General features: G+C 40.5%; 2 protein-coding genes across 5 annotated transcripts in view; one reads left to right on the top strand and one right to left on the bottom strand.

Annotated features, from left to right (window-relative positions):
- Positions 1 to 6,624: 6,624 nt before the first annotated feature.
- Positions 6,625 to 9,574, bottom strand: LOC134375230 (cytochrome c oxidase assembly factor 4 homolog, mitochondrial). Its single transcript, XM_063093487.1, has 2 exons — positions 9,485 to 9,574; positions 6,625 to 7,494 (listed from the first exon to the last, which is right to left on the bottom strand). Exon 2 carries the CDS (start codon positions 7,482 to 7,484, stop codon positions 7,221 to 7,223), a length of 264 nt encoding a protein of 87 aa, XP_062949557.1. The 5' UTR covers positions 7,485 to 7,494; positions 9,485 to 9,574; the 3' UTR covers positions 6,625 to 7,220.
- PAAF1 (proteasomal ATPase associated factor 1) overlaps positions 9,299 to 19,291 on the top strand; it is a 39,656-nt gene continuing 29,663 nt past the window's right edge. The window contains exons 1-3 of one of the 4 annotated variants that reach the window (XM_063093485.1): positions 9,299 to 9,491; positions 11,702 to 11,742; positions 17,355 to 17,427. Coding sequence is in view for 1 of the 4 variants with exons in the window: in XM_063093482.1 (XP_062949552.1) it covers positions 9,730 to 9,776; positions 11,702 to 11,742; positions 15,035 to 15,138 (192 nt within the window). In the remaining 3 variants the exon portion in view is untranslated. Of the gene's footprint in view, positions 9,492 to 9,715; positions 9,777 to 11,701; positions 11,743 to 15,034; positions 15,139 to 17,354; positions 17,428 to 19,291 lie in introns of those variants that run through there. The other 3 variants (XM_063093482.1, XM_063093486.1, XM_063093484.1) reach the window with 3 other exon arrangements.

Raw genomic sequence — 19,291 nt, 5'->3', positions numbered from 1 at the left:
TTAGTCCATTCATACTTTTGTGTATAATCGCTATCATTTTTGAGCTAGACTCTGTACTAGGTACACATAACCCTTAAGCCAGTCTTCCCAGGTATCAGCATGTGTGTGTGAATGGGTATCATTTGTATGAGTGTGTGTGTGAGTGCATGTGAGTATGTGAATGTATGTATGTGAGCATGTCTGTATCTGATGCATATTTATTTAGCTCTTAATATGCTATGTACTTAACACGGATTATCTTTGAGATTGTGGTATTATTCCAATTTTATAAGTGGAGAAACAGAAGTTTGGAAAGAGAAAGTGACTTCCTAGGGTCATACAGCTATTAAGTAGCAGACTTCTTTCCCCTGTATCCCTCTGCTTCTCTGGAATACCCCTACATAGAGGTCTGTGGAAGCTCAGAGCATTCTCAGCGTTGCGTGTACTTTCTGAAATTCATCAGCTTCAATCCTGAAGTTATCTTGGTTTCTTTGCTTGGTCTCCAAAGGCAACAGGAGGAAACTCCAATTTCCTCCCAAGGTGTAACACTAAGTGAGGGCTGTCAAGATAGTAGGTGCCCTTAATTAAAATGCTTCTCTGAATTCAAACGCAAGACTCAGCAGGTTAGGACTTCCACGTGAACCCCACTGGGAGTGTGGGCAGAATATTCCAGGTGAGGACTGATATTTTGGTTGTAGAATTGCTCGTTGCTGAGTCTCCTTCAGGGAAGATAAAAGAGCAGCAGCTAAAGGATGAGTGTAAAGCTAGGGGATATACTCATAAAGTGATGTGAAGATAAAAAGGTGAATAAATACGTGCGTACACACAAACACACCCCCCACCCCATTTCACATGGACAGTGTCCCATTGACCCCATTTAGGAACTTGGAAAACACAGCAGTCTTTTCCAGTTGCCCAGTGTTCCTTGCTATCAATATGTAGAAGCAAAACTCAGGATTTCATAAATTGACAAGATACTGGAGCTGAAGGATCTTAGGACCCAGCCAGCCTAACCGTCTCTTTAGTGAGTACAAGATCAGGGTATAGAGGGCATGCTTTGCCCAAGGTTACAGGGCATCTCACTGTCAGGGCGGCAGCAGGCTTCAGATCTCTTGATTCCCAGTCCACTTCTTTCCATCACATCACTGAGGGATGAGTCAGGCTTATCTCTTAAACAGGAGGCTGCTGGATTCTATCACCTTAGAGCTCTTGTGTCACTGACCTAGTTGAGGATTTATCCTCTTACCAGAGTCAAAGGGCTTTTGTTGCTCATCTGCCCTGAGACAAATAGAAATTGCTCTTAATGCCTTATCCTGGTAAGAGGGAGGAGAGATATTCTGATTGCTAGAACCTCAGTGTTACAAAACAATTATGAGTTTCATTTGATTCTAGAGTAAGTCCCAGAGGGAAATGGACTTTCTTAGGATCACATAACAGTGAAATCAAATGGAACACAAATCTCCTGGCCCCAGGTTGAAAATATCTTCCCCTCCCTCCCTAAGATAACCTATTATAAGAAAGGCAGACAAGCCTAGGTTGTGCCTGGCTTCTATTTTTTTTTTTTTTTTTTTTTTTTTTTTTTATTTTTATTTTTATTTTTTTTAAAAGATGACCGGTAAGGGGATCTTAACCCTTGACTTGGTGTTGTCAGCACCACGCTCAGCCAGTGAGCCAACCGGCCATCCCTATATAGGATCCAAACCTGTGGCCTTGGTGTTATCAGCACCACACTCTCCCGAGTGAGCCATGGGCCAGCTCTCTGGCTTCTATATTTATTATAGGCTTCTGCTGCATTATTTTAACCTCACTGAACCTCAGTTTCCTAATCTGTAAAATGGGGATAGTTCTTTTTTAGGGTTTTGAGATGGTGATAATGGGTATAATGAGATCACAAGTGCTTAGTAAATAAATTTTAGATTTCCTTCCCTTCTAAATTTTTTCAGCATACTTTCATAAAAGATTTTTTTCCATTGAGGTACAGTTTACATATAGTGAAACACACATCTTAAGGGTATATTTGATCAGTTTTGAAAACACATCTACCCATAACACCCACACTTCTACCAAGATAAAGAACTTTTTGGGGCCAGCCCATGGCTCACTTGGGAGAGTGTGGTGCTGATAACATCAAGGCCACGGGTTCGGATCCCTATATAGAGAAGGCTGGTTAGCTCACTTGGGAGAGCGTGGTGCTGACAACACCAAGTCAAGGGTTAAGATCCCCTTACTGGTCATCTATTTTTAAAAAAATAAAAATAAAAAACAACTTTTTTTTTTTTTTTTTCTACAGAGAAAGGCAATTTTATTCTTACAAGGAAATGTTCTAACAGAGGTTGAGGAAGGGAGCACCCCTGGCCAAGCCCCCCATCCTAGGCAGGAGTCTGAGATGAGGCCAGGCCTGACCAGGGCTTGGGAGAAGCTAACTGGACTCCCTGTGGCATTGGGCAGGGCAGAACATTTCTATCATCCCAGAAATTTCCCTCATATTCTTTGAGTCATTCTCCCCCAGAAACAACCACTAATCTCATTTCCATTGCCACAGATTAGTTTTGCCTATCTAGTACTACATGTAAGTGAAATATCATATAGAATGTACTCTGTGTCTTACTTCGTTCATTTAGCATAATGTTTTACCCATTTTGTTGCATGTGTCAGTAGTTCATTCCTTGAGCGTACTTTATTTTGAATACCCCAGTTAGGGTTTAACTATCTGAGTAGCCATAAAAGCACAAGGGATAGGCAAGAGAGAAGAGAGGAAAGGTCAATGGATTGGGAATCAGAATAGCTGGGTTCCAGTCTTGGCTCTATCAATATATAAGCTTCGGGATAATCTATTTTAGTCTTCATTTTACAGATGGGTTAGTTGGCCCACGGATGGAAAAAGACTTGTCAAAGATCACCCACTTAGCCAGTGGCAGTCAGGGATGTTCCAGGTCATTCAATTCCTGGTTCAGTGTGCATTACTGAGATTTTTAGAAATGGGTTTTTATGTAGATCAGTAACTTTCAGGATGGACAGAATGTCTGGGTCAAATGGGCAGTTTTCCTAGTTAAGGCCAGCAGATTCCTCAGCTTTGTATTTTAGTCCCTTTCCTCTGGGCAAGGATAGCCCAGCTGTGGATTCTGAAAGGGTATGTTTTGGTCACAAAGAAATGAAATCTGGATAGTTTGGCCATTTGGACAAGGTAGCAATGCTGAGATCCCTGGACCCCACTATTTATAGAATGTAAAATGTACTTAAGGATAGAAAGTTCTCTGAGAATGCACTGGGCATGTCTAGATCTAGACCTGCTGGAAAGACACTGCAGGCAGAGGTGGCCAGTGTATCTTGTGCTTGTCCTTATGCTTGATCAAAATCTGTACTTTGCTCTCTTTGTTATGTTTTCATCTTCAAATGTCTGATCCCCCTGCAGAATTTGAAATGATTCATTTAGCTCTTATAATTCCCCTGGAATAACTTTCATTCTCACACATTTCAGGTTTAAGGAATCAGCTCACCATTTACACAATGTCTAGGCTCTGAAGAATGAACTCTTCAGAAGACAGCTGCTGAGAAGAGAAGAATCCCTCTCACTTCCTCTGCTTGCTTTAATAAGACCTTGCTATAGCAGAGGAGGAAGCCCCAGCATTCTCTACAGAGGGAAAGCATAGTTTCAATCTTGACACGCTCCAGTTCACTGGATTTCTAAAGTCAGCAGCCCAAGTACTTAATCTAGCAACTTTACTTGAAGGACGATGGGAGGAGTATCTTCTTACTCATCTAGTAAAACAGATTACAGTGCACCTTTGTATTGATCACAAGGCCAAGTTGCCAGCCAAAGACCTCGCAGGGAAGAGCTAAACCATGAGTCTACTCTAGTCCTAGCCAAGAGGGGCACCCAGCTAAGAGGTTTCTCCACTCATCCCTGGCACCAAGCCTCTCTGCAGAAGTAACCCAAAGCTGCCAGAGGTAGATGAAGATTGTATAGGATAGCGTGAACCACCTTAAACTCCAGCTTCACGACTGGGCTGCAGAGCTGAGACCAAAGAAAAACAACAATCTAGATCACTGTGGGCAACTTGCACTGGTCCATTTCCTTTCTATAAAGGGCTAACAAAAGTAAAATTTACATACTCAATGTGGTTACTCACTGTGGGTTAAGCACTGTACTAGGCACTGGATGCCTGCAAGAGAACACATAGTAGAGAATAGCCTAGGCTTTAGTGCAAGACATGGTTGGAGTCTAATCCCCAGTCTGACCTTTATTTCCTCTGTAAAGGGGAATAAATGCAGTATTGTGAGGATTAGATTAGGTAATATAACTCACGACAGTCACTAGCACACAATAATAATAATGATGATAATAGGTAATGTTCACTGAATGCTTACTTTGTGCCAGACACTGTAAGTTCGTTACCAAAATTAACTCATTCTTTCATCAACCCTATGAGGACAGTCTATACTTATGTTTTGAGGCCTGTGAGGAAAGTACTGTATATACAGTTTTACATAAGAGAAAACAGAGCCTGAGCTGTTAAGTAACTTGCCCAAAGTCACACAGCTAGTAAGTGGCATAACTGGGATTTGAAGGCAGCATATCAGAGATTGAGAGCACTGACTCTGGAACCAGATCACCTGAGTTAAATACTAAATAAATATTAGTTATAATAGTTCAATAAATGGCAACATTTTTTATTACTAGCTATGTATTATTTATGTATCATTCCCTCATTTAATTCTCTGAATGCGCATGTGAAATAAGAATTAGCCCCATTTATTGAAGAAACGGGCTTCTGTGCCAGCAGAACCCTTTCTACCCAATCAAATACATTCCGTGACCCACCCAGTGTTTGTTCCCTGCTATGGCCGGAGTCCTCCAAAACTCGCTTGCTCTACTTGCTGGTCTGGAAACCATTCCTCCTGCTAACGATCTCCTTTCACCTTCCTCTCCCATGGCCTATTGTTTTTAATTACATAAATTAATATATAGATTTGAATATATAAGCAAATACAGTCCTAACTGATAGAAATTTATATTGTGACCATTTATTCACTATTATAAACCATGCTGCAATGAACACAATATTATACACATCTTGTAAAAATATATTTCTGAGAGGATCCCTAAAAGAGGAATTACTGTTTGAATATTTAAACTATTTATAGATTCCACCAAATTACCCTCCAAAAGCTTTATTTATGATTCCTCCAACTAGTATTCTTCCCACCAATACTAGTCATTATAAATAATTTTTGTCAGTAGAATCAGTTAATACTTTGTTTTTATGATCTGCATTTCTCTGATTATCCATGATGTAGAACATATTTACATTTTCCTACGTTTTGAGGCATGCTTTCAGTTTTCTATCAGGCTATATGCTTTTTCTTATTGATTTCTGGGTACTTTTCATTTATTACAAGTGGTATTCCTTTGTTATGTTAAAATGTCCACTTCACCTTTGAAGGTTCAACCTAACTAACTCCCTTCCCTTTTTGCTGACAGGCTTCAGTGTACACTGCTTGCTCCCTCTGATGAGCCATAGCACTGAGCACACTTGGGCCCTAGAGATTCATCCTTATCTATTTACCTGGTCATCACCTTCAGCCTGAAGGCTGAAATAGGAGATAGGAGGAAACTCCTTATATCTTCTTCCCTCTTTTGTCCTTCCCTCTTCCCTAAATGCCAGTACAAAGGCTCAAAGTAGATTTTACGGGCTACTACACTTCAGATTTCTGCTTCTTATAAATAGGTGCTTAAGAAATGTTTGTTGCTGTTGCTTATGAGAGCATATGACAAGCTTCAACGGCAGATGTCACTCCCCCAGCCCCCTTCCCACTCCCAAATGCCTTACAGGGTAATTAGTTTCACTGAAGAAAAATGAGAAGTGAGGGCAACTGTTTTTTTTTTTTTTTTTTTTTTAAAGATGACCGGTAAGGGGATCTTAACCCTTGATTTGGTGTTGTCAGCACCACGCTCAGCCAGTGAGCGAACCGGCCATCCGTATATGGGATCCGAACCCGGGGCCTTGGTGTTATCAGCACCGCACTCTCCCGAGTGAGCCACGGGCCGGCCCGAGGGCAACTGTTATGAACGGAACACAACCCCCTTAAAGGAGGCATTATTATTCAGTTCCAGCAAATTGTTGTCAAGTGGCAAAACAAGCTTTATGTTGACAGCTTCTCCATTTTTCAAAAGCTGAATATATTTTCGTGTTAAATATACTTTTAAAATTTCAGGCCAACTTTGTGTGTTTGTTGGGTTAGGAGCAGGTTGAGGTCAGACTTTGCATCTGTTAGTTCAACAGAGTAGCATACAACAGGTACTCTCTCTCTCTCTCTCTCTATATATATATATACACACACACATATATATATATATATTTATTTTTTAAAGATGACCGGTAAGGGGATCTTAACCCTTGACTTGGTGTTGTCGGTACCACACTCTCCGAAGTGAGCTAACCGGCCATCCCTATACAGGGATCCGAACCCGTGGCTTTGGTGTTATCAGCACCACACTCTCCCAAGTAAGCCATGGGCTGGCCCTACTCAATATTTGTTGAATAAAAAGTTTCTCCATTTGCTTTCTTCCTTTTATTAAACTGAATGAAACATTCTGAACAAATGATGAAAGATAAAGGCATTTATATCATTGTCGGAAATTAGTTAGTTGTTCCAGTGTTGTTTTATTTCCACCTCTCAAACTAGACTCTCACCAACATGAAGGCAGAGATCACATTACTCATCACATCAGTTTCAAACACAATGCCTCAGAAATATTTGCTGTTGTTGAACCTGTGACTGAATAAATGCAAACCTGATTTGCTAACCAATTACCTTTAGATTGCAAATTTACTTTTAAAATTTCTCTGTACACAGCTAATTAAAGACAATGGGCATCACATTAAAGTGGCAAAAAAAATAAAAATAAATTTCTCTGTAATCATCTCAGCATTTGGCACAATGACCCACGTTGTGGGGTCCAGGAGCATCCCTTACCCTATTCTTTGTTTAACATGGCAAATACTGGTAGAACAAAATAGGTAAGGATGTGTGGGATCTGACCATGAAAATATATCAGCTCTTTGTGGGAGTCATGTCCAATTCCATGGTATCTGGCTCTCAACCCCAGACCCAAAGACTATCCCCAAGTCTTATACCTACTGGCCCCCACTTCCACCATTTCGGATTTCTTCCTCCCATGATTTCTCTGGGTGCTGGTTCCTGCAGGGCCATCCTTTGAGAACAGGTGGTTTGGGGTCTCAGCAATGGGAATTGGCTTGCTTTTTCCTCCTCTGCAGCTCCTCCCGCCGCCTTGCCTGCTGTTCACTCATGCAATCCTTGAAGGCCTGCACCTGTGGCTGGCACTGCCGCCAGTCCTGGTGCTGGGCCATGCACTCCTGTACTGCAAAATGGAAGGCAGCACAGCCAGAGCGGGAGATTAGCTGGTCCAGCGGGTCCTCTTCCTCATCCTCTTTCTTCACCTGTCGGGTCCAGGTATGGCCTTGAGGGACTGAGGTTGACATCTTGGGGAGTCTATAGAACATCAATAGTGACAAAGATAAAGTAGGGATATGATTATATATAAGGTTCCTAAACTGTTATAGCCTATTTGTATGTCTGTCTTCTCTAGGAGATTACATGTTCTTTGCAGATAGATACTGGGCTCGATTTATCTTAGTGCTCCCAGCACTAAACCTGGCAGAGAGTAAGCCTGCAAAATGGTTTGAACTAAACTGAATGAGATAATTGAGAATGCTTAACATAGCACTCAATGAGCTCAATGGATTCTGCCAATGGAATTTGAATTAAGCAAAATGTCATCTTTTTGCAGAAGCCATCTCTGACCTACCTCTAAAGAATTAACCTTCTCTTTTCCTATTGGCTTTATTCTATGCCTGAAGAACAAAGGTTAACACTTGGAGGAGTACCAAATCCGCATAGGTTATGACACATGGGAGGAATGGAAAGAGTTTAGCGTGGCTGTAGCATAGAGGGTACACAAGCCAGGGCAAGAGAGGAGTCTATGAGGTGAGATGGCTTTGTTAACTATACAAACATGGGAGGTGTATTTGCCCAGACTGTCTTCCCAAGATCATCTGCTTCAGAGCACCCAGCAGAATGTAGCATCCAGAAGGAACTTAAAAAAGATTTGAAGAGAACTGATTTCAGCCTCTGCATAAATTTCACCATGATGGGCTGTAAAGGAAGTAGAAGGACTCCTTAATGTCTCTCCTGTGTCTCTCATTCATTCAACAAATGATTATTGAGTACCTGCCATGTACCAGTCACTATGCTAGAGTTGATACAGGAATGACCAAGCCAGATAAGAGTTTCTGCCTTCATGGAGTTTACAATCTAGACAAGTAAACAGGCCACTTACTACACAGTGTGTACAGATAGCTGAGACTGGGAACACAGTGGAGGGATACCTAATCCAGACAAGGGCAGGAACAGACAGGGAAGGCTTCCTGCAGGAAGTGATTTCTAAGCTAAGACTTAAGGATGAATGGGAATTAGCCAGAGATGGGAAGAGTATTTCTAGCCAATGGAAGAGCAGAGGGTTGAGATAGAATTTGACATGAGGGTAATCAAAAGTTCAGTATCTGGAGAAGGTATGAGAACAAGACAACAAAAGAAACTAGCAATGTAAGTAAGTGTCTGATAATAGCAAGACTTTGCAGGCCAAGTTAAGGAGTTTAAGACTTTAATACTCAGGGCAATGAGTAAGTCATAAGGGATTTAAGCACTCTATAGCTCTACACAAAACTTATTTGCTTTGGAGGCACTATTACTTAAGGGAGGAGGGGGGAAATGGGCTTTGAAGCAGACTTGGCTCGGATACCTAGCTTTGTCACTGCCTCATTGGGTATTCTTAGGCAAGTCACTTAACCTCTCTTGAAAAGTAGAGATGATAGTGTTTGTAAGGAGCCTGGTACGTCCAAAGAGCTCATTAAGTGATAGTTCCTATTACTGTACATGTTTCCTCTTTCTAAATACACTGTGAGCTCTTTAAAGGCCAGGAGCAAATATCTTAGAGCAAGAAAGGTGAAATGGAAAGTGCCTAGATCCTAAGCCAAGAGATCCAGGTTCGAATCCTAGCACCACCCTTTACTATGTAATCTTTTTAGTTTTAGTTTCCTCATCAATAATATCTAACACACAGATTTGTAATGAGAATTAATATAATGAATGAAAAGTGCTTGGACTACAACAGGACTCAGTACTACTGCACTCTTCCCCCCCCCACCTCCTGACTTCAGTCTCCCCTGGAGTAAAATGAGAACACCTTTGCTCAGAGATCATGGCAGGCTACGTAGTTGCCAGCTGGATCGCGGAGGCTGGCCTGACCTAAGAAGGCATGGAAAGGGTGCGAAAGCAGACAAAGCCAAGTGGCCAGCCCAGCTGAAGCTCCTCTCCTCATTTAAGGAAAGAACGTATGCGCACATGCGCGCATGAGCACCGCCTGGAGTAATCCCGTCGTTCCGCAACGCCTTCCGCGCAAGGACCGGTTCGCGGTGCTCACCGAACAGGTGGGAGATGAGGACCCAAATGTCCTGTGCGGCGGGAAGCAGTTGGGGCTCTTCCGTCCTTCCTCCCAGGAAGCAGCCCTCGTGGAAACCGCTCACAAGGAAGGGGCGGGGGAACCCACTGCGAATTTTCATTGGTGGCCTTTTGATGTAGATCCCGCCCTCTGCCCTCGCCGCACCCCTTTGGGGGACCACTTCCGGGAAGGGGCGGAAAAGGCGGGCTGGCAGAGGCGGAATCAAGATGGCGGCGCCTTTGAGGATTCAGAGCGATTGGGCCCACGCTCTCAGGTGAATCCAGGCCTAGAACAGGGGCAGAGGAGGCGGGTAGCGGATGTTGCCTTTGCGTCGAGGAGAGCCATGTGTGGTCCAGGATGTCCATAGAGGTTACCTCATCGATTGTCGAGGGAGCTGGAGAACATAGGGTCTAGAAAAAGAAGTCTCAGTCTCACGTGGTCATTGTTTTTCATTCTGTGAACAGCTATCCCGAGGCCAGGGGAACACATATGCGTTGTGTGCTGCGTCAGAACCAGGATCAATGAGTTGGAGAAAGATAGGAAAACTGGGATGCAGGAAGACTCTTGGCCGAGTAGTCGTTTAGCAGATATTTATTGGTCATCAGTGATTTGTAAAAGTCACAGTACTCACCACCACTTGGCGTATGTGATGGAATCTTTGTATCCTTCTAGGCCCCTAGTGTTATATTAGGTATACTGGACTATTCTATTTAGGAAACAATGTAGCACCTGCCATGTCCAGTCCCTGTGCTAGAGGCTCAATGGAGCTCAGGTGTGTAGTCTAAATTTAAATGGTGTTTCCTGCTGTTCAGGAAGCTGACGTCTTAGTTGGGAATACCCAGCAAACTATTCATTCATTTAACATATATTTGTTGGTCATATACTGTGCCAATTATTTCTCTAGGCATCAGGATGAGTACAGCAGTGCCATAAATGACAACTATGAGTACTAATAAGGGTTTTTCAAGTTGAAACAATGATGAAAATGAATGAAACATAGCCTCCTGCATTGAAGAAATTTACACTGTACGAGGTGGGCTAAAATAAAATACTGATTACTTAGTAGAACACAGAATGTGATAAGTAATGAAGGAAGAACAGGAACATTTATTAAGTGCCATCAAGTACCCATGAGAGAATGCAGGATCAGAATCAGAGTACATTACCTGCCCCAAATAATGCAACCTAGAGCTTTCTGTCTTAAAGCTTAAGTCCTTTCCATCACACTGTAAAAGTGTTAGCTTGAAGAGATGAAAATTTGGATGATTGGGGAGGTGCATTCTAGAACATGTAACGGGGGCTGGCCAGTTAGCTCAGTTGGTGAGAGTGTGGTACAGGGTTTGATTCCTGTGCTAGCCAGCAGCCAAAAAAAAAAAAAGGATACAACATGTAATAAGTCAGTGTAAGGTGTTAGAACACAGACCTGATTGTGTACCAGCCCCAGGTTTCAATTCCTGCTTTATAGCTAGGTGACTTTGGTCAAGTCACTTGCCTCTGAGCTTCAGTTTTTTATCTTTAACATGGAGATAATAAAAGGTATCTTGTTTAGTTGTTGTAAGGATTGATGGTGCTACATGCAAAATGCCTAGTACAGGGCCTGGTTTACAGTAATCTGGATAAATATCTAAATATAAACAACCTTGGGCTGGCTGGTTAGCTAAGTTGGTTAGAGCACAGTGTTACAACACCAAGGTCAAGCTGCCAAAGTAAATAAATAAGTATAAACAACCTTGATTTTTCAAAGTGAACTCCCTATTGATGGAAGTATTTGAGTACTAATATAACCAACAGGTGTCTATTTATTAACAGTAACTATTTCTAGGGCTGGCCCGTGGCTCACTTGGGAGAGTGTGGTGCTGATAACACCAAGGCCATGGGTTCGGATCCTATATAGGGATGGCCGGTTGGCTCCCTGGCTGAGCGTGGTGCTGGTAACACCAAGCCAAGGGTTAAGATCCCCTTACCGGTCATCTTTTAGAAAAAACAAACAAACAAACAAAAAAACCAATAACTATTTCTTCAACGAATAAACCAAGTTTGACTGTCTTAGAATAATCTGTGCCTAGATGGGAGGTCGGATTAGGTCACTTCTAAATACTATGACCAAACGGGATTATATGACTTTCTTTCTCCCCTTGTACCCATGGGATCCTATTCAACTTTATGTGAGCCTAATTAAGCTTTTGTTTCTCTTAATAGGAAGGATGAAGGGGAGGCCTGGCTGAGCTGTCATCCCCCAGGTAATGTCCATAAATCTATGTGCCCTCCCTTTATAGAAAAAGGATTTATTACTGCTAGAAGAAAGCTTCCTACTTTCTCCTGGTCCAGGCTCTTGCACAGTGCTCGTAGTCTGCAAACATGCTTGACCAGTCTACACTATACTGACATCACCTCAACTCTTCCATTCCAGGGGAAGGCCTTCAGGTTGGTTTTCCAATTGGAATCCAGACTTATTGATGGAGACATTGCTGGTGCATCTTAATCAGTCCCTTAGAATACAGCAGCCCCTTGTTATATTCTAAGCAGTTCCAGAACTTCATTTGTGACCTTCATGATAATTCCTAGATCTATAGCTCTGGGCTTGACCTCTCTTCAAGTTCAAGCAGAGATTGAACAGTTTGTAGACATGTCTGTTTGAAGGTCTCACTGTCATCTTGAATTACTTGACTTACTGAAGTCCAAAACCAAGCTGAGCACATTTGTTATCAAATGAGTTTTCTTTCTTTTTTCTCATTCTTCTAGGCATAAGAATGAAAAATCTGATTACTTTACCCTGCCATATCCAGATAGTTCCTAAGTCAATTTTTCCTTTGAATGACACTCCTATGTCATTCCCAGCCATTTGGTTCACATCGTAACCAGTGTAGTACCATTCCAAAAACAAATCAACCTTCCTTCTAAATTATATAAGAAAGTTTTGTTTTACTGATTATTTTTCATTTCAGATGCCATTGATAGATTTTATTTCTACAAGAAATAACGTTTTAAAAAGACTTCTTTTGAGGAAATCGATGTTGCATGGATGAAGAGCAGGTGGTAGCTAGAAAATCTCACAGTCAAGGGTCTGGTTTTATTTTTAAAGATACGAGTTAATTGAAGAAAGAGGAATTAAAAAATATAGGGTGAAGACAAGAGAAAAGGAAGGTAGAAGTGAAGAAGTCTTAGAAAAAAAAAGTGAAGAAAAGTAAGGTAGAAGTGAAGAAAAAGTCTTAGAGGAAGGAGATTGAATTAAGTCTAAGAGACAAGGACGAAAAAGGTGAGGATAAGTGCAGATGTAAATAAATGTATGGATATGAATGTGGAAATTTGAGGATGTCTTGTAGCCTCAGTTTTCTTTATGAAGTTGGAGCTAGAGTCACCTCTTAAGTCACTTCTTAAGGAAGATGGGTTTGTGTTTGTTTTTAAATAATGGCTTTATTGAAATAAACATGTGTGCTGTGTTACTTTACATACAATATTTCTGTTTCTTAACCCTCTGAGGTAGGTACTATTAGGATTCTAGATTTTTTATTAAAGCAGCTTTATCAAGATATAATTCACATACCATCAGGTTCACCTTTGTGAAGTGTACAATTCGACGGATTTTAGTATATTCACAGAGTTGTGCATCATCACCACTATCTAATTCTAGAACATTATTATCATCCCCCCAAAAAACTCCATACCTGTTAGTGGTAACTCCGCATCCTCCAGAGCTGGCAACCACTATTCTATTTCCTGTCTCTATGGATTTTGCGTACTTTGGGCATCTCATATATATGGAATCATAAAATACTCATATGTGGCCTTTTTGTGCCTGACTTCTTTCATTTTGTAGTGTTTATCAGTACCCCACTTCTTTTTGTGGCCAGGTAATTTTCTCTTGTTTAGATACACCACATTTTATTTATCCATTCATCAATTGATGGACATTTAAATTATTTATACTTTTTGGCTGTTAGGGAGGAAGGAGGTTGTTTTGGTTTTTTGTTTGTTTGTTTGTTTGTTTAAAGATGACCGGTAAGGGGATCTTAACCCTTGACTTGGTGTTGTCAGCACCATGCTCAGCCAGTGAGCTAACCAGCCATCCCTGTATGGGATCTGAACCCGTGACCTAGGTGTTACCAACACCACACTCTCCCGAGTGAGCCACGGGCCGGCTAGGAAGGAGGTTTTGATGGCAGGGTAGGTAGCATAAGAACTGGCTGCTGTGGGGAATGGGAGGAGCAAAGGGACTGCAAAACTTCTGAATTGTAGTGGTGCCAATCTGCACAGGTGTGTCCTTTTCTGTAGCAGCACTTAACAGCTTACATATAGGAACATAGAAGGTGAGTGGTTGGATTGATGCCAGTTGTGTTATATATATAGACAAAAAAAGGACTGAGATCATTTTAGTGACTTTATAAATGTAGAAGGGTCATTGAGGGTGCTGACAGGAGATTCACTGAAATGATGTACCATGAAGGCCAGACTTAATAGGGCAGTTGGTGAAGACAGAGGGAATCTTGGAGTGGGACAGAAAGCAAAGCTCTCTCAATCCTATTTTTGTGGCATCTTAATGAAATAGCACTTCATGCCACTTCCCTGTCAAAGGCTTCTTTACTAGATCTTTAGTGCAGATTTTTACCCTGATGGTGATTCTATTGTGATTTACCCTTCAACTACCTTTTCCATGGCTGCTATAACTAAACTGGTATATTAATTGGTTCCTCTTTCTCCCTTGTTCTTTTTGACTTTCTTTTATTCTTGGCATGGCCCACCCTGACTTAAAGTTTTCTGTCCCTTATCTTCTTCCTAGGCTAGTCCTATCTTTCTTTCAAGATCCTGCTCAAGTCCTACCCTCTCTAGAAAACTGTCCAACTCTTGTGTGAATCCATGATGGTTTCTACTTTCTTCTTACTCCTAGAACTTCAGTTTGGTGCAACATTTATTTACTGAGTAACTTGTAGCACCCTGCTAGTTTCTGCATTTGAGACAGTCTAGTGGGGAAGGCAGACACGTAAACAGTGTGTTATGGGCTGTTAGAGACAGGAATATATAAAGTGCAGAAGAAGAATGGAAAGTTTTTAAACTTCATTCTTCCATCTGCATATGTTTTTGTGTAAGATAATATCTTGTGTAGCCCATATCACTGCAAGATCAGTATTCTACTTAGGCAAATTTTCCAGATTACTGAAGCTTAATTCTTTATTATGTATTATGTGTATATACTGTGGATAAATACATATACACATGTTGATCTTCGCCTTTTATCCTGGAAGAATTACATTTCACAGCCAGTAAAAACAGATTGAGATCACTGTAGCAGCTTTCTCTATAAATTCTATATCATATCTCTAAATCTTTGTTCCTAGCCCTTAGTCTTTCAGTGTATTCCCTCCCAAATTAGGTTCACCTAGTCGAATGCTCTTTCTGCTTCACCTGACTTTTAACACAAGTACCTCTTTTCTTTCATGGGTAAACCATCTATACAGATGCCTGAATTGAGTGAGTCTTCAAGGAAAAAATATTAAATTCTTATTTTTTGAGATATGCTTCTTTTGTGCTATATAGGAAAACCATCTTTGTATGGCAGCCTTACTTGTCAAGGAATTGGCCTAGATGGCATCCCAGAGGTTACAGCTTCAGAAGGATTTATTGTGAATGAAATAAACAAGGTAGGTTTTTATGTCCTGTAGATGGCATGGTATTCAAAACCATGGTAGTACTCATAAATCTTCTATAGATATTTATACTATTACCTGTTTATCTGTGTCACCTCCATTTCATTTGCACAGTAGTCATAGTTTTTGTTGCCTTTGAGTGTCAATTTTCTTTTTCTCTTGTAGTTACATATACTTTTAAATGCAATCAGACTGCCTCTTACTTCCCTTATGCCAGCTCTCATAATGCGAGCTGTGAAAGTAATTTGAAGTTTTCTAGTAGCCACATTAAAAAGGTAAAAAAAATAGTTGAAATTAATTTTAATGATATATTTTACTTAACCAGTATATCTAAAATATTATTCCGGGCCGAGCCCGTGGCACACTTGGGAGAGTGCTGCGCTGGGAGCGCGGCGACGCTCCCGCCGTGGGTTCGGATCCTATATAGGAATGGCCGGTGCACTCACTGGCTGAGTGCCCGTCACGAAAAAAGACAATAAATAAATAAAATAAAATAAAATAAAATAAAATATTATTCCTACCTGTAATTAATATGTAAGAAATTACTAATGAGATATTTTACATTCCTTTTTTCTTATTAAGTCTTCCCATGTACATTTTACACATACAGCACATCTCAATTCAGACTCTAAATTTTTTTTGTAATACTTGATCTGTATTTAGGTTTCATAAAATATATAGTTGACAACATAGCAAGTAGTTTAAAACATACTTAAAAGTTTTCCAATAACTGAATCAAGTATCAGTTTTTAAAATTTAAAGAGGCTAGGGCCGGCCTGTGGCTCACTCGGGAGAGTGCGGTGCTGATAACACCAAGGCCACGGGTTCGGATCCTATATACAGATGGCCGGTTCGCTCACTGGCTGAGCATGATGCTGACAACACCAAGTCAAGGGTTGAGATCCCCTTACCGTTCATCTTTAAAAAAAAAAAAAAAAAAAAAAATTTAAAGAAGCTGGCTGGTTAGCTCAGTTGGTTAGAGCATGGCCTTGTAACACCAAGGTCAAGGGTTCAGATCCCTGTACCAGCCAGCTGTTAAAAAAAAAAAGTCATAATTTAGGGGCCGGCCTGTGGCTCACTTGGGAGAGTGTGGTGCTGAAAACACCAAGGCCATGGGTTTGGATCCCTATATAGGGATGGCCGGTTAGCTCACTTGGGAGTGTGGTGTTGACAACAAGAAGTCAAGGGTTAAGATCCCCTTACTGGTCATCTTTTTTTAAAAAAAATAATAAAATAAAATAAAATATGAAATAAAATAAATTTAAATTTAAAATAAAATATTCAGTTCCTCATTTGCATTGGCCACATTTCAAATGTTCAGTAGCCTAATGTGGCTGGTACCTACCATATTGGATAGCATGGCCTTGCAATCTGTGTCTGACTAGGCCTTTGTGAAGAGCCTGCATTAATAATACTTAATTAACAGTTTTTCTCATTTGGCTTTGAGGTGAGTAGATGGCTAAGATAAGTGTTGGAGAACCCATGATCTGCCTTGTCTTACTCATTCTGACTGCTGTAGTTAGTATGCTCTGGTCTGATGATTCTCAAAGGGTAAACCAGCCTTTTGTTTTCACATGCATGTGCGCATGTGTGTAAACTTTTTTTAGTTGTAAAATATTTTGTGTATAGTGACAAGAATAGAGAGTACTTTGTTTTTTATGAAAGATTTTTAGCAAATGTTCACTCATTATCCTTTTTGTGCCGAGTAAAAGGCTACATGTTATTGTATATTTTATAATTGTTTTTCATAAGTAGCTATGGTATTGTAGAAAGTGCCATTGATCTGAGTCTAAGTCTTTGTTAACTCTAACACTTATTGACTTTGTGATTTTGGACAAATAACTTAGTTCTCTGAGCCTCAATTTCCTTATCTATAAAATGGAGATAATAGTCTACCTCATAGGATGGTTAATGGCAAGTGAGACTGCATATAGATGAAACTAAAATATCACAAAAGTTAGTTATTTTTATGATAACAGTTCTGTGGGATTGGTATTTTTAAACTTCCATTTTGCAGATAAGCAAACAGACTCAGAAAAGTTAATTAATCCCTAATAATCAAAGTCACTTAGACTGTATGGTGGAATCGAAACCCAGCTCTATTGATTCCAAGTTTACCACCACCTTGCAAGCCTACATTTTTTCCCAGGTATTTTGGCAGTATCCATCCATAGCCTGGGTGCTGACTTCTCTCTTCCCTTCATATTCAGGCCAGGATACAATCCTTATCTCTTCAAACATCATTGCTAATTTCTGCGTGAACCTCCTGGGTGGGTTCAGACAGTAAGTGCTTATGGTTGAGTATTCATTTGTTTCCTAACTGCCTTGAGTCACTTTGCTATTTGATGTTGCTACATCGTTCTATTAAGCAATAGATTTGTCATTATGCTTAAATGCCTAACCTTGGAAGATTAAAAAAAAAGTCTGACTTTGAATTTTATCTTAGTGTGGTATACTCACACTTTTTCCCCTTGGATTTTGTCTGTTTTGATATCTTCTGCCGCTTTTCTTTAAAATATTTTCATTACCAGCATGACTGTCTACTGCTGATATTGGAAGGCAATTCAATATTTATCTTCCTCCAGAGTCTTTTGATGGATTAAAGATTGACAGGATTGATAAGCAGGAGAAAAGCACCAGTTCTTGAAATTTTTCATATAATTAGCCCCAAAGAAATTAAGTCTTCTGCGAGCAAATCCAATTCTTACGGAGGCCTGAACACTAAGCTTTTGGAGCTCCTTGCATCCTTGGTGGTATGAATATTCAGCCAAGAGAATTTAGCTGACACTTTCGTTTCTGGTGCACGAGGCAGTTCCAAATCCAGGTTAGCCCTCTTGCAGCTATGTGGGGGCTTTGCCACACTGTTAGAAGCAAAAACTCATTTAATGAAAGGTCTGCAGGCAGCCAGGCATGGATATGCTGGCTAAGAAAGTGCTGTTTGTATAGATATTCTAATTCTAATTGTCTTTTATTTGTTGTTTGTTTTGGGGGGCTGGCTAGTAAGGGGATCTGAGCCCCTGACCTTGGTTTTATCAACACTGCACTCTAACTAACTGAGCTAACCTGCCACCCTATTCTAATTGTCTTTTAAAAGGACTAATCTATAACAAGAACATATTGATTTTTGGTGATGAGAATATTATGACTTTGAAACTGTTCCTTCTGATGAACTATGAGGACCTGTTCATGTTTGATACAAAGAGGTTCAGAAAATCTTGATGACTGAAGGACATATTCATTGTCCTGCAGAGTTTCCAGAAACTTCAAAGTACTACTGCAGAAGAGATAACAGGTTAGGGGTCCTTTGGCGAGTGCAGCTCCTCAACTTCTCATAGGCGATATATACTTAAGTGGTGATAGTAATCTTCTGATCTTCTGCTGATTAGAGTAAGGGACTGTCATATTTCAAGAATCCTTGAGGAAGGGTTTACCAAGCCTTTTCTACCTCTACACATGCTAACTTGAAATACCAACATACTTACCTAAATGGTTACAAATGGCCTTAACAAGTCATGTCACCTGAATCTAACATCTGGTTCTAGGTGTACTTTCCTACTATGCCACCAGTGTTATATCTTACTACAGTAGCTGACTACTGCAGTAGCTGTAAGACACATGATAATGGCTAGGCAAAATGCATGGGGCATTATAATACAGCTGTGTGACAGTTACCAGTCTTTGAACGTCTACATTGAGTTTAAGTCCTAGGTATGAATGATACTGCAAGCCTGACCTGGGCCCATACATTGTGTGGTATACCATAATTTACCAATTTTCTCTGGTAACTGTAAATGTTAAGTCTAACATTTTTTCTGAAAGTTCTTATAGGCAGCAAGTTTACCTTTAGGCTTGTCTTTTAGGCTATAGGCTTGGGGGCTGGTGCTGAGTTTCCTCACATCTCCTTATGTGCTCTTTTGCTGATCCTTCTCTTTGTCCCTCTGCTCATTGCGAGTATGTATTGGTATTAGATTTTCTTCTAAAAATCAACACTCTCATGCTTGTCAGTTGTATCTTATTGTTGGTCTGTCTTCTATGGGACAGTTTACTTCACCATAAAAAAAAAGAAAATGGTAGGGGTGGCCATTTAGTTCAGTTGGTTGGAGCATGGTGTCAATAACACCAAGGTCAAGGGTTTGGTACTGGACAG

Source organism: Cynocephalus volans, chromosome 4 (genome assembly GCF_027409185.1).
Source record: "Cynocephalus volans isolate mCynVol1 chromosome 4, mCynVol1.pri, whole genome shotgun sequence".
Lineage (NCBI taxonomy): Eukaryota > Metazoa > Chordata > Mammalia > Dermoptera > Cynocephalidae > Cynocephalus > Cynocephalus volans.
This window is presented reverse-complemented; position numbering and strand designations above follow the sequence as displayed.

Bases quoted from the DNA above. Each gene is read 5' to 3' on its own strand.
- LOC134375230 (XM_063093487.1), bottom strand. From the start codon at position 7,484: ATGTCAACCTCAGTCCCTCAAGGCCATACCTGGACCCGACAGGTGAAG.